The sequence below is a fragment of the Sciurus carolinensis genome, chromosome 3, assembly GCF_902686445.1.
Source record: "Sciurus carolinensis chromosome 3, mSciCar1.2, whole genome shotgun sequence".
NCBI classification, from domain to species: Eukaryota; Metazoa; Chordata; class Mammalia; order Rodentia; family Sciuridae; genus Sciurus; species Sciurus carolinensis.
Genome location: NC_062215.1, coordinates 114708367 through 114724201, shown reverse-complemented (window position 1 = coordinate 114724201; position 15835 = coordinate 114708367). Strand labels below are relative to the sequence as shown.

The 15835-nt window shown below is 37.0% G+C and overlaps 1 protein-coding gene across 1 annotated transcript in view; it reads left to right on the top strand.

Annotated features, from left to right (window-relative positions):
- The window catches only part of Grb14 (growth factor receptor bound protein 14), a 69524-nt gene that overhangs the window by 18596 nt on the left and 35093 nt on the right, over positions 1–15835 (top strand). Inside the window, 2 exon segments of the mRNA XM_047546838.1 lie at positions 9565–9647; positions 9649–9721. Of these exon segments, the coding sequence (XP_047402794.1) occupies positions 9565–9647; positions 9649–9721 (156 nt within the window).

The window sequence follows — 15835 nt, the reverse complement described above, 5'->3', positions numbered from 1 at the left end:
AAATTTCAAATAAAAATTACATATTCATGACAAATTTTTTTTTTTTTTTTTTTTTTTTTTTTTTTTTTTGCGAGGCTGGGGATCGAACCCAGGGCCCTGTGCTTATAAGGCAAGCACTTTATCAACTGAGCTATCTCCCCAGCCCATGACAAAATATTTTTAAAGTAAATGTTTTAAGTAGGTTTTGAGTACTTGTTATGGGCAAAATACTGACAGGTTTGCAGTGAGTACAAAGTTCATTCACTCTGCAGATTTTTTTTAAGGCAGTATTGCCCAGGCTAGTTCCCTTTGAGATGATCATATATGATGAATAAATGAAGATTTTCCTTGAAGGAGCTTGTTAGCGTGGCTGGGGAGAAAGATACGCAGACAGGTAATTACAAAATGAAATTACTTAAAAGGGCATATTACAAAACCCTGGGTAGTCAGGGTGGACTTTTTGGAAGGGATTGTATTGGAACTGTGGTCAAGGGTTAGTAGGAATTGGCCAAAGGAAGCACATTGTTGCTGGTGGGAACATTGAAGTTTATTCCAGGTGAAGGATATCACATGTGCAACCAAGAAGGAATGGGTTGCAAGTGTTTGTCAGAGTGACCTATTCCATAAGACACTAATCCCATCTAGGAGGGGCTCCACCCTCATGACCTCATCACTCCCAAAGGTCCACCTCCAAATACCTTCACGCTGGGATTAGAGTTTCAACACAAGAATCTGGGGTGGCACAGGCATTTAATTTTTTGCAGTGTGGTTTACATACCAAGAATGACGGTCATAGCTTCGGCCTATATCTGCCCAGGCTTACGCCCAGTAGAAAAGAGAGCCTGTTCTGTGGTTATGGAACAGATATCTTGATTGACTCTGGCTTTGAGTGCGTCATGTGCCTCTCTGCAAAATAAAAAATGCTGTCCGGGGGTTCTGGGTACTGATTGGTTGAACTGAGTAACACCTTCCACCATGGAGCAGAGACTGGAGCAGAGGCAGTTATGCACTGATAAACTAGTTTTAAAAAACAGGGGAAAAAAAGTTTTTGAAAAGCCTTATACTAAGGCTTCGCATCGTTTATTAGTTTCTTTAGTATGAATACTTCCATCATGGCTAATTTCAAGATGCCTGGCTTACACGATTCCTGAATGTTTACCAATCAGCTCCTGTTGGCCATTTCTAGCAGCTGCAGCAAACTGAGTTGAAGGAAGAGCTGCCAGAATCACAAGAACAGCAGGTGAGGGAGGGTGTGGTGCTCTAAAAGGAAATCAGAGTGCTGTCTTAAGAGGGGTGGGTGCCTGGTAGCAAAAGTCAACAAGTAAGTTCGTACTATCCCACTTAAGAATTTGCACACATTCTTAGGCAATTTCTTTTTCTTTTCTTTTTTTTTTTTTACAGTCTTTTTTTTTTTTATTGTATACAAATGGGATACATGTTGTTTCTCTATTTGTACATAGAGTCAAGGCATACCATTTGTGTAATCATATGTTTACATAGGGCAATGATGTTTATTTTTTTTTCCTTCCCCCCCACCCCTCACACCCCTCTTTTCCCTCTATACAGTCCTTCTTTCCTTCATTCTTACCGCTCTCCTTATCCCTAACCCTAAACCTAACCCTAAACCTAATGCTAACCCCTCCCACCCCCGATTATATGTCCTCATCTGCTTATCAGCGAGATCATTCGTCCTTTAGTTTTTGAGATTGGCTTATCTCACTTAGCATGATATTCTCCAATTTCATCCATTTGCCTACAAATGCCATAATTTTATCATTCTTCATTGTGGAGTAATATTCCATTGTATATATATGCCACAGTTTCTTTATCCATTCATCAACTGAAGGGCATCTAGGTTGGTTCCACAATCTGGCTATGGTGAATTGAGCAGCAATGAACATTGATGTGGCTGTATCTCTGTAGTATGCTGACTTTAAGTCCTTTGGGTATAGGCCAAGGAGTGGGATAGCTGGGTCAAATGGTGTTTCCATTCCAAGCTTTCTGAGGAATCTCCACACTGCTTTCCAGAGTGGCTGCACTAATTTGCAACCCCACCAGCAATGTATGAGTGTTCTTTTTTCACCACATCCTCGCCAACACCTATTGTTGCTTGTATTCTTGATAATCACCATTCTAATTGGGGTGAGATGAAATCTTAGGGTAGTTTTGATTTGCATTTCCCTTATTACTAGGGATGTTGAACATTTTTTCATATATCTGTTGATTACTTGTACATCTTCTTCTGTGAAATGTCTGTTCATTTCCTTAGCCCATTTGTTGATTGGATTATTTGTATTCTTGGTGTAGAGTTTTTTGAGTTCTTTATAGATTCTGGAAATTAGCGCTCTATCTGAGGTATGGTTGGCAAAGATATTCTCCCACTCTGTAGGCTCTCTCTTCACATTTCTGATAGTTTCCTTTGCTGAGAGAAAGCTTTTAGTTTGAATCTATCCCAGTTGTTGATTCTTGCTTTTATTTCTTGTGCTATGGGAGTCCTGTTGAGGAAGTCTGATCCTAAGCCAACAAGTTGAAGATTTGGACCTACTTTTTCTTCTATAAGATGCAGGGTCTCTGGTCTGATTTCGAGGTCCTTGATCCATTTTGAGTTGAGTTTTGTGTAGGGTGAGAGATAGGGGTTTATTTTCTTTCTGTTGCATATGGTTTTCCAGTTTTCCCAGCACCATTTGTTGAAGAGGCTATCTTTTCTCCATTGCATATTTTTGGCCCCTTTGTCTAGTATGAGAAACTTGTATTTATTTGGGTTTGTGTCCATGTCCTCTATTCTGTACCATTGATCTACCTGTCTATTTTGGTACCAATACCATGCCATTTTTGTTACTATTGCTTTGTAGTAGAGTTGAAGATCTGGTATTGCAAAACCCCCTGCTTCGCTCTTGCTACTGAGGATTGCTTTAGCTATTCTAGGTTTTTTATTCTTCCAGATGAATTTCATAATTGCTTGCTCTATTTCTGCAAGGTTCATCATTGGGATTTTAATTGGAATTGCATTGAATCTGTATAGCACTTTAGGTAGTATAGCCATTTTGACAATATTAATTCTGCCTATCCAGGAACATGGGAGATCTTTCCATCTTCTAAGGTTTTCTTTAATTTCTTTCTTTAGTGTTCTGTAGTTCTCATTGTAGAGGTCTTTCACCTCTTTTGTGAGATTGATTCCCAAGTATTTTATTTTTTTTGATGCTATTGTGAATGGGGTAGTTTTCCTAATTTCTCTTTCTGAAGATTCATCACTTATGTATAAAAATGCATTGGATTTATGAGCATTGATCTTGTAACCTGCTACTTTACTAAATTCACTTATGAGTTCTAAAAGTTTTCTAGTGGAATTTCCAGGTTCCTCTAAATATATAATCATGTCATCAGCGAACAGGGATAGTTTGAGTTCTTCTTTTCCTATTCGTATCCCTTTAATTTCTTTGGTTTGTCTGATTGCTCTGGCTAGAGTCTCAAGGACGATGTTGAATAGAAGCGGTGAAAGAGGACATCCCTGCCTTGTTCCAGTTTTTAGGGGGAACGCTTTCAGTTTTTCACCATTTAGAATGATATTAGCCATGGGCTTAGCGTAGATGGCCTTTATAATGTTAAGGAATGTTCCCACTACCCCAATTTTTTCTAGTGTTTTGAGCATGAAGGGATGCTGTATTTTATCGAATGTTTTTTCTGCATCTATTGAAATAATCATGTGATTCTTAACTTTAAGTCTGTTGATATGGTGAATGACATTTATTGATTCCGAATGTTGAACCAACCTTGCATCCCTGGGATAAAACCCACTTGATCGTGGTGCACTATCTTTTTAATATATATTTGTATGCGATTTGCTAAAATTTTGTTGAGAATTTTGCATCGATGTTCATTAAGCATATTGGTCTGAAATTTTCTTTCCTCGATGTGTCTCTGTCTGGTTTAGGTATCAGGGTGATATTGGCTTCATAGAATGAGTTTGGGAGGGTTCCCTCCTCTTCTATTTCATGGAATACTTTGAGGAGTATTGGAATGAGCTCTTCTTTAAAGGTTTTGTAGAACTCGGCTGAGACCCATCTGGTCCTGGACTTTTCTTTGTTGGTAGGCTTTTGATGACTTCTTCTATTTCATTGCTTGAAATTGGTTTATTTAAGTTGTGTATGTCCTCCTCGTTCAGTTTAGGTAATTCATATGTCTCTAGAAATTTGTTGATGTCTTCGAGGTTTTCTGTTTTGTTGGAGTATAGATTTTCGAAATAGCTTCTAATGATGTTTTGTATTTCACTCGTGTCTGTTGTGATGTTTCCTTGTTCATTCCGAATTTTAGTAATTTGAGTTTTCTCCCTCTTTCTCTTTGTTAGTGTGGCTAAGGGTTTATCAATTTTGTTTCTTGTTTCAAAGAACCAACTATTTATTTTGTTAGTTTTTTCCGATTGTTTCTTTTGTTTCAATTTTGTTGATTTTGGCTCTGATTTAACTATTTCCTGTCTTCTACTACTTTGGTGTTGGTCTGCTCTTCTTTTTCTAGGGCTTTGAGCTGTAGTGTTTAGTCGTTTATTTGTTGATTTCTACTTCTTTTGTTGAATGCGCCCTGTGAAATAAATCTTCCTCTAAGTACTGCTTTCATAGTGTCCCAGAGATTTTGATATGATGTGTCTTTGTTCTCGTTTACTTCTAAGAATTTTTTAATTTCCCTCCTGATGTCTTCTGTTATCCATTCATCATATAATAGTGTATTATTTAATCTCCAGGTATTGGAGAAGTTTCTGTTTTTAATTCTGTCATTTATTTCTAATTTCAATCCATTATGATCTGATAGAGTACAGGTAGTATCTCTATCTTCTTGTATTTGCTAACAGTAGCTTTGTGGCATAAAATATGGTCTATTTTAGAGAAGGATCCATGTGCTGCTGAGAAGAAAGTGTATTCGTTCTTTGTTGGATGGTATATTCTATATATGTCCGTTAAGTCTAAATTGTTGATTGTGTTGTTGAGAACTGTAGTTTCTTTATTCAATTTTTGTTTGGACGATCTATCCAGTGGTGAGAGAGGTGTGTTAAAATCGCCTAGTATTATTGTGTTGTGGTCTATTTGATTTCTGGAATTGAGAAGGATTTGTTTGACGTATGTGGATGAGCCACTGTTCGGGGCATAGATATTTATGATTGTTATGTCTTGCTGATTATGCTTCCCCTTAAGCAGCATGTAATGTCCTTCTTTATCCCTTCTGACTAGTTTTGGTTTGAAGTTCACATTATCTGAAATGAGGATGGATACTCCAGCTTTTTTGCTGTGTCCGTGTGCATGGTATGTTTTTTCCCCATCCTTTCACCTTTAGTCTATGGGTATCTCTTTCTATGAGATGAGTCTCTTGCAGGCAGCCTATTGTTGGATTTTTCTTTTTAATCCAATCTGCCAGTCTGTGTCTTTTGATTGATGAATTCAGGCCATTAACATTCAGGGTTATTATTGTGATATGATTTGTATTCCCAGTCAATTGACTCATATTTGTTTTTGACGTGATTTGGTTTCTCCTTTATTTGGCTATTCCTTTAGGCTAGCGCCTCCTGTTGCTGATTTGCATCGTTGTTTTTCATCTCTTCCTCATGGAATATTTTGCTGAGAATGTTCTGTAATGCTGGCTTTCTTTTGTAAATTCCTTTAGCTTTTGTTTATCATGGAAGGATCTCATTTCATCGTCAAATTTGAAGGAAGTTTTGCTGGGTATAAGATTCTTGGTTGGCATCCGTTTTCTTTCAGGGCTTGGTAAATGTTATTCCAGGCCCTTCTAGCTTTTAGGGTCTGGATTGAAAAATCTGCTGATATTCTTATTGGTTTCCCTCTGAATGTAATTTGATTCTTTCTCTCGCGGCCTTTAAAATTCTGTCTTATTTTGTATGTTAGGTATTTTCATAATAATGTGCCTTGGTGTGGGTCTGTTGTAATTTTTGTATGTTTGGAGTTCTATAAGCCTCTTGTACTTGGTTTTCCATTTCATTCTTCAGATTTGGGAAATTTTCTGATATTATTACATTGAATAGATTGTTCATTCCTTGGTTTGTTTCTCTAAGCCTTCCTCAATCCCAATAATTCTTAAATTTGGCCTTTTCATGATATCCATAATTCTTGTAGATTCTGTTCATGATTTCTTACCATCTTTTCTGTTTGACCAACTTTGTTTTCAAGATTAAATAATTGTCTTCAATGTCTGAGGTTCTGTCTTCCAGGTGTTCTATCCTATTGGTTATGCTTTCTATGGAGTTTTTAACTTGGTTTATTGTTTCCTTCATTTCAAGTATTTCAGTTTGTTTTTTTTTCAGTATCTCTAACTCTTTATTGAAATGATCTTGTTGCTTCCCATATTTGGTCTTTTAACTGTTGATTGGGTGCGATCATTTAATGCCTGCATTTGCTCTTTCATCTCCTCATTAGCTTCCCTGATCGTTTTAATTACGTACATTCTGAACTCCCTTTCTGACATTTCTTCTGCTGTGCTGTCATTGGGTTTTATTGATGTAGTATCTAGGTTTGTTTGGGACATTTTTTTCCCTTGTTTTCTCATATTGGTCAGCTGTCAGTGGGACCCTGAGATATTGCAGTTTCCGCTATTGGCTTATAGTGTCCTGGTAGATTTCCAGTGTATCACCTCCCACCCTTCAGTAGCCTGATGTCTGGAGGAATCTGATAATGCAGTGCATCCGAAGAAAACTGCCCCTAGCCCCCTACTGGTTCCATGGTTTGGAGCTGGCTCTGTGCGGAAATGCTCTCACTGTGGGCCTGCACCGTGCAGGCTGGCCGTGTGGGAGGAGCCCACTGCCGGAGTGCGCAGGGCTGCCTGTGGAAGACTCTAGCTGCCCTGCCCGGCTCCGATAAGCCACCTCTAATCTGGGCCTGCCACCCGGGCCGAGCTTTACCCAGTGGGCAGACTCACCTGTGGCTCTATTTCAGTCCGAGTCTCTCAATGCCTCCCCTTCTTAACTCCTGGGTTCTGGAGTGACTGGGGGTGCAGTCACCCTCTAGGCCACCATCTTGGATCGCCCCCTTAGGCAATTTCTTTGGATAGCAGTTTTAATGACCATATAATATCCCATTCTGTGAAAGTTTACCTTTCTTTTCCTGTTGAATATTTAGATTGGTTGAGTTATAAATAATATTTCACTGGACAAGTCAATGCCCAAAGCCATTTTCCATAGTTACCACAGATTTGTTGAGATAGTTTCTTATGTACAATTACTGTGTCCAAGAAATGGACCTTTTAATGCTTTTAATAATATTCTCTAATAGATGTTCAAAAGTTTTATCCCCTTTTATCACTCCCATCAATGTAGGAAAGTAATTATTTCATTATATTTTCATCAAGTATAATTAAAATAATTGATAGGACAAAATTGAATATCATTTATTTTGCATTCATTTGAATTACTAAAAATGCTGACATTTCATTGTTTTTATAATAGGTATATTTCTTGCATTGAATCTTCTTATCATTTCCCACTTTTGTGTGTTTGTGTGATCTTACCATACTATTGTCATAGGTATTATCTTCTTTTACTCAATTAATACATAGAATAATTAATATTGGAAGTTCTAGCCAGAGCACAGCTTGATACATGTTAATGGGTTATTTTATACAAAATTCTGATTCTGTATAATTTAGGCTAATTTGTAATTTAACAATTACAAATGTATAGTAGGTAAATCCTACTATACATTGAGTTAACACATAGTAATTTATTTCTTGCTCATGCTGGTGTTCGTGCAGTCATTTAAGTACTAAAGCTCATTTTGTCCATGGCTGTTCTTTCCTCTAGGTCTGGCCCCACAGCCATTTCCAATCAGTGGGGGTGGGTGAAAGGGAATAGGGAATGAAACTCGGGAGAATTTCATGGCATCCTGGAAGTGCTGAATTCCTTATGCACATATTACACTGACTCCAAACTCAATCCCCCGACAACACTAATTGCAAGGGAGAAAAGAAAAAGGATGTGGTGAGCATCTCACTAGTATTTGCCCAAACTTCTATCCCTGAAGTGGAGAAATGTTTGCATACCGTCTGATTCTGTTCCATGCTGCGTGAATGTTATCTAGGAATAAATCACTGGCATTACTGGGATTGTGTACAGGACTTGAATATGAAATGGGAAACTTAAAATATTGATAAGAGGTAGATAGATTTTTAAGTAGACCAGAGTGGTAGGGAAATAATTTTGAATAGTCATTGAATGGTCTTTAGACAATGCAAAAAAAAAGTAGAGGTTATTGGACGAAGTGACCTTGACACATAAATAAGTTTCAGATAGGTAGCATTCAGTGTGTAAGAAAATTAGTATAATCAACTCAACTAGTAAGTTTTCTGACTTCTTAGGATGTTATTTTAATTAAGTATTTTAATGAAAAGGCTATGGGCTGAGGAAAATATTTGCTAATCACATATTTGATGAAGGTTGATATCTAAAAGAAGAACCCTTACAACTTGATAGCAGAACAACAATGGGCAAAGGTCCTGGATGTCCATTTCTCCAAAGGAGACAGAAAAAATGGCCAATAAGTATATGGAAAGGGGCAGAATAGCACTAACCATCAGGGAAGTGCAAATGAACCCACTGTGAAATATCACCTCACAACCCTTAGGATGGCTATTCTTAAGACAAGAGAAGTATTGGTGAGGATATAAAGAAAAGGAAATGCTTATACTGTTGGTGGGAATTTAGATCCACTCAGGCATTTTGGAGAATGGTTTAAAGGTTTCTAAAGAAATTAAATATAGAATGACCACATGACCCAGATAATCCTCTTCTGGGTCAAAGGAAATAGAATCACTACCTCTTGAAGATATTTGCACTCCCTTGTTTATTGGAACATTATTAACAATAGCCAAGATATGGAAACAATCTAAGTATCCCATCAAAGGATGAATAATAAAGAACTGAATAGATGTATATATTCAGTTGTATGTTTACATAATAAATACACAATGGAATATTATTAAGCCTTAAAAAGGAGAACCTGTTGTTTGCTACAACATTTCTGAACCTGGAGGAATTATGCTAAGTGAAATAGACAGACATAGAAAGAAAAATATTACATGACTTCACTTACACATAGTGTCTTTTTTTTTTTTTTTTTTTTTTTTTTTGTGGTGCTGGGGATTTGAACCCAGTGCCTTGTGCTTGCTAGGCGAGCACTCTACCAACTGAACTATATCCCCAGCCCCATGTCTTCTTTTTTTAAGAAGTTAAAATACAGAAACAGGGACAGGGTGAGGAGGAGGGGAATGGGAGACACTGATCAAAGATACATACTAATATATGTAAAGATAGACATTTCCAGAGATCTAATGTATAACATGAGGACTATCATTAATCATATTGTATTTGGGATTTTTGCCAAATAAGTAGATTTGAACTGTTCTTGCTATCCACAAAAAGTGGGTAACCATGTGAAATGATGGATATGTAAATTCACATCACTATAATACTTTTTATTAGCTGTATTTATTTTAAAACATCTTGTTTGTAGACCTTAAACATGTACAATGAAATTTATTTTAAAAAACCAACCAAACAAGAATAGTTGAGCTCTCTTATTTCTCCTTACACAGGGATTAAAGTGTACAGTGAAGATGAAACCAGCAGGGCTTTAGAGGTTCCCAGTGACATAACAGCCCGAGATGTTTGCCAGCTGTTTGATCCTGAAGAATCATTACATTGATGACCACAGCTGGACCCTTTTTGAACACCTGCCTCATATAGGTCTAGGTAAGGATACAGAATCATCATCTCACCTCATTTCTCTGTGCCCTGTAGATCATATGGCAAAGATTTTCTTCAGATATAGAAAAGTAAACAAAAGGGAGTATGATTGGATCTTTACTTTTATATTTCATTGTTGTTCATTGGCAAAGAAAGTCGCACCAAATGGAAACAAGAATAAGAATATTATAAATTTTGCACCCTTCCTTATTTAAATAATAATGTATTGAAACTTTAAAACTAAACATAGAATTCAAATTCTTTTCTTTCTTTCTTTCTTTCTTTTTTTTTTTTTTTTTTTTTTAATGGGGATTCACGTGTTGCCCAGGCTAGGCTTGAACTCCTGAGCTCAAGGAATCCTCCTGCTTCAGCTTCAAGAGTGTAGGCACACAGTGCCAGGTCCAGGTCTGAGTTCAAATTGATGTAAAGATAAATTTCATAATAATTTTTGGAAACAGTGAAATCTTTTTTTTGAGAAGTTGACAAAACAAAATGTTATTTGAACTGCTTTTTTTGCATCGATTGCAGTATGTGTAATTACAGGTGTTCATAGTTGTTATTTTCTCTCTCTCCCCCAGTTTTTCCTTTCTTGTTTGTTTTATTCTTTTTGTGGAGCTGGGGATCAAACCCAGGACCTTGCATGCACTCCACCACTGAGCTAGACCCTCAATTCCCAGTGGTCGTTCGCTTAATAGTAACGCGCACCCTAAATTTTACTTTAAAGTGTAAAGAACTCCTTCACATTTCAAGGATGTAACATAAAGATTAACCTTTTCTATTCTTTTAAAAAATTTATTTGTTCTTATTGTTTAGTTATACCTGATAGTAGAGTCTATTTTGATACATTTATGCAAACATGGAGTATGTTTTATTCTACTTAGGATCCCAGTCCTTATGGATTGCAGTATTGAGATTCACTGTGTTGTATTCATATGTGTACATAGGAAAGTTGTGTCAGATTCATCCACTGTCTTTCCATTCCTGTCCCTGCTCCCTTCCCTTCATTCCTCTTTGTCTAATCCACTGAACTGTTTTTTTTAATTGGAAATGTGGCTTTGTATTATGAACCATGGAGAGTTTTTAAACTTATTTTAATAAGTTATAAAGAATTCCGTACTAAAGGGAGACAAGGTCAACAAGTTTTCTTCCCTGCTTTCTTATCTTTATAGATATTATTTTAAAAAACATGTTTACATATAAGTAGATGAAAAGGGAAGGAGTTTGTTATGGCAATACCATTTAACTCTTTGAACTCTATATTAGTTTCCTGTGGTTGCTGAACAAATAATCACAAACTTGGTTGCTTAAAACAACAGAAAATTTCCTTTCACACTTCTGGAGATCTGAAATCAGTAACACTGGGTTGAAATCAAGGAGTCAGCAAGTATGTGCTCCCTGCAGAGGCTCCGGGGAAGAGTACATTCCTTGCCTCTTGCAGATTCTGGAGTCTGCCAGCATTCTTTGGCTCGTAGCTATCTCACTAATCTCTGTCTGCATGGTCAGGCTGCCTTCTCCTCTTCTGTCTGCATCAAACATCCCTTTTTCTTATAAGAATAATAACATTTAGGGCCCTCCCAGATAGTCCAAAAAATATAATTTTAAAGATCCCTTAATTGATCACATCTGCAGTCTTCCTTCCTTCCTTCCTTCCTTCCTTCCTTCCTTCCTTCCTTTCTTTTCTTTCTTTCTCATATAAGGTGACATTCACAGGAATTCAGTTGGAGTTATTTTGGAGGGCTATTATTCAACCTACTACAATTCATTCCATTATACATTAAAAACTTAGTAATAAGTCATCAGAATCATTTAAAATAACTTATCATTGACAGCTCTATTACTTCCTTTAGTTTGTTTGAAGAATTGTGAAAGAAATTTCTAACTAGTCATTAGAGTCATTCCCTTTCTCATATGGCTGCCAATATACAAAATTGTCCCTTTGATAGATTCCAGGGTTTACACCCCAGAGCAGTGTTCCAGAGTAAGGTCCTATTCAGATGAGAGGTTTGCCAATCTCTTATGAAACAGAATTTTTAAAAATGATATTGGCAGAAGTGTGTTCTCAGGAGGATTCATATTGAATAGACCCTTGTGAAGTGGGTTTGCTTCATGCTGCCTGCATTCCCTGAAACCCTTAGAAAGTGTTGGTAGACTTGGGTTTGATGACTGCTGTCCCAGAACATGTCAGAACCCAACAAGAGGACAAAGTGAAACCTGTGGAAAAGAAGCTAAAATAGTTCCATGGTCTCCATAGGAGTTGGAACTTGAGCACCTCCGCAGTTGACAGCTGATGAGTTGCAGCAGTGCCCGCTGATCTTGACAGCTGAGCAAGGATGGTTACATGCCTGCCAGGAAGCCTGAGTTCTGAAGCGGGCTGTGGTGGCCAGCACGGCCTCCATCTCCTAGGACAGAGAAAGCTCAACGTGTATTTTCTTCTTCATCTCCTTCTGACTAACATAACTTCTTTTCATGATAATTAATCTTGCACACTATGATGCTAATTCTCAATAGAATACCTGTCTTATTCCAAATTATTTAATTTACCTATACTGACAGGAATATAGCTCTTATTTAGCATAACATATAGTTACAGTTATAGTATCTTCTCATGTTTTCTTGGGGGGAACTTTAAAAATTATCTTTTTGTTACAGCCACTACAATTTATCCTAACAATAACTTTGAAGTTCAGTAACATCAATCTGCTCTGTAAATTAAGTAGCAGTTTTCACTGAAACATTGAAAATTATGTATGCTAAAGAATGAAATGTACAAGTCTTTTAATGTAAAAGCTTAAAATGGAACATTAAAACTTAATTTGAGCTACATATTAAATTTAAACAAATAATAATGTAATGTGTTTTTCCATTACTGTATTTTCTAGAAATTGCTGAAATAAAATAAAGATGTGAGCATTTTATCTCCTGGTTTCATCAACCATGTTTTAGACCATACTTATGAGAAGGATTTTAGTTCTGGAGCTTTCTGGAATTCTTTTTCTTTTTCATTCGCTTATATTTTAGCAAAACCAGTTGCAAACATCAATTCTACCCAAATGCTAACATGTATAATAATATTTATAGCCAGTTCTTTGTCTAACAGTATATAGGAGAATAACCTCTATGGTAGTGCCGTGGTCTTCCTGAGCACCACATATAACAGATGGGTCTTTGAAATGTTTTTGTTGTTGTTGTTTTTGCTTTTGACAGTGTATAAATACTCTTGCAATATATATTTAATCAATATATGGTATTAAGTAACATTTTTTGCATTTTGCATATTAAAATGAATAAAAAGAAGTAGGATGAGGTTATTTATTTCTTCCTTAAATATGATATGCAGTGTCAGATGTCCTTTGTCAATAGAGTGAACTCCTGGACACCTCCCTGAAAAGTCTTTAATGAGTGCCCTGGATATAAGAACCAAAAGACAAATTCTTTATCAAAGGTTTGGTGACCAGCTAGTCAGCTCTGCATATTGTTCAGGAGACATCTTGACCTCTTTTTGAACAAAGCAAGTTTTTCTATGGATAGAATTTAGAAGGAGGGAGGTAATAGATTTTTTAAAAATTTTATGATGCTGGAGATCATACCCAAGACCTTGTGCAAGATAGTAAAGTACTCTGGCTACACCCCCAGGCCCTAAAAAGTATTTTCAACTACAAAAATAAATCAACTTGTTGTGAATATCTGAGAAATAAACAAAAGCTCAAGAATTAAACAAACTTATCCATAATTTCACAACACTGAAATAACTTGTTAGCATTAAAAATGTCTTTAATTAGTTTCTCTATTACAAAAATTTCCTTTTGTGCTCACGTTTTTAGACTGCTTCTTTTTTTGCACACAACACCAACACACAAAAAAAAAAACCTTTGATTTTGTTTTTCTCCCATTTCACTTTATAGATTCCACCATAATGTAGGAATGTAGGAACTCCCCTTGCCTCCCTTGGCTACCTTCCCTAAAACAGTTTAGCAAATATTTACAGACAGATTTATAACAACTTCTGTATAATTTTGTAGATCCTGGAGACACAGTATGTAGCAGGGAAAACAAGGAGAAGAAACAGTTAATATTTGTTATCTCTTAGGTGTTGATAAACTCCAGGGAAGGAAGACAGGGTGAGGGACAGCAAGTGCAGAGGTGGGTGGCAGAGATGTGCTTTAAATAGAGGTGCCTACAGGAGGACCTCCCTGACAGGGTACTGCTTGAGTGTAGACCTGAAGCACATAGCAAGCAGGCCAGAGGGAGGACTGTTGTGGACCCGGGGACAGAAAATGGAAAGGTCCAGATGTGGCAATGTGCTTGTATGCAGGAAGCAGCTCAGAGGCCAGTGTGCCTGGGATAGAGTACTAAGGTAGAACGTAATGACAGAACACAGAAACAGAGCCACCAGAGGGCCAGATCTTGTAGAGTCTAATAGGCATGGAATGGACCCGGCTTTTACTCTGAGAGAGAGAAAAGGGTGTCTGAACCCAGACAGCAATATGATCTGATTTATTTTTAAATATATACTACTGGACTGGGAATATAGCTTAGTGATAGAACACTTGCCTGGTATGTGTGGAACCCTGGGCTGGATCCATGAAAGAGGCCAGAATTCAAGTTTTGACCCTTGGAGGATAAGCAACTTTGCTTTGCTTTTATAGCAAACTGCCTATGGCTCACAGAAATTATCCCTGCCTCTCTCTCATTTGTGCTATTTGTGCATGACCATTGTGCTCCCTTTACATATGTTCTGCATATTTATGAATCTCACGTTTTTCAGAGATCCTGAGACCTCATAGGAAAAACGTTTAGATTTGCAGAATAGAAGAGAGTGGAGGGTTTTCCTCTCACTCTAGTTGGTCAAGCTCATGTTCCTAGGATTATGTGGTGGATTTGTCTCTGTCTCATTCTACTTCTCTGTCACTCAGGCATGCTGTAATTTAAATCTTGACTCCAAGAAACATTTCACATTACCTTTCTTTCCAAGGTAGTGCTGAAGTTACTAAGATCAACTGAGCCAATATGGTTCACTTTATAGAAAAGCTGATATTTATTTTGTCTGAACAACATGAGAAATCATGTTGAAAATTGCCTGCTCTTGAATTTGTATACCTGAATAGTAATATTATGTTGGAACTTTGAATTTAATAGCAACATATCATATCTTCTGATCATAATTGTTAATATATACTGCTGAGATTTTTTTTTTTTTTTTTTTTGGTGCTAGTGCTCAAAACCCAGAGCCTCATGTACGCTAAACTCACACTCTGCCATTGAGTATCCCCAAGCCTGATTTTGGGAACTTTAATAAGTAGAATAAATCTTTGAAAGCAGCTAAATATCCTGATATTGTTATGAATCTCTGAATTGTCTAATTTGGGAGTATGTTATGATATGACTCTAGATGTACACGCTATTTTATAGACATTGAGTTTTTGGCTTCTCACTATTTATTTATGACAAATATTTCACATTCTCAATTCTCTTCAGTCAAAAATAAATGTTGAATTTTAAATGTCACTGTATTGTCCCCTTCTTTAGTGCAATGTATCAGGTTTTTTGTAACTGGTGTGCTTTGCTTGACAGCCACTAGATGTCACTATAGCTCCTCAGATGGAGTCCTCTCCTTTTCTAATCACTATAAGAGGAACTTGGGGGAGTGGACTTCAGCTTCAAGTCCTCTGGAACTTAATGGATCCATGTTTGTCTTGCTCCCATTTTGATTCCTAATTGAAGCCATGGTACGAAGCAGTGGCAATTAGCACATATCTCTAGCACATACCTAAGATTCCTTGGGAAAGGAATTAATTGTATTTTAGTATTATTACTAGAAACAGCTGAGATTTCCATTGTGAATATCATTGTGAAGTGGCTTTAATAAGCAAAATGAATGACTGGAGGCTTTTAATGAAATCGTTTTTATGTGTGCAGCCACATCCACGTGATCTCTTTAAGACAAAAGCAATGTACAGTGCAGGGAGGGAATAGTTCACTGCTGCCTGCTTTCAAGTTGCTCCTTCACAATTTTTTTTTTTCCTTTTTAACAAAACAGGCAGTGTTTTTCCTGTTGTCTGGGGCGATAGGTAGTTGTGCTTTCTGTGCTGTGTATAATTTACCAACTCTGATTTGTGGTCA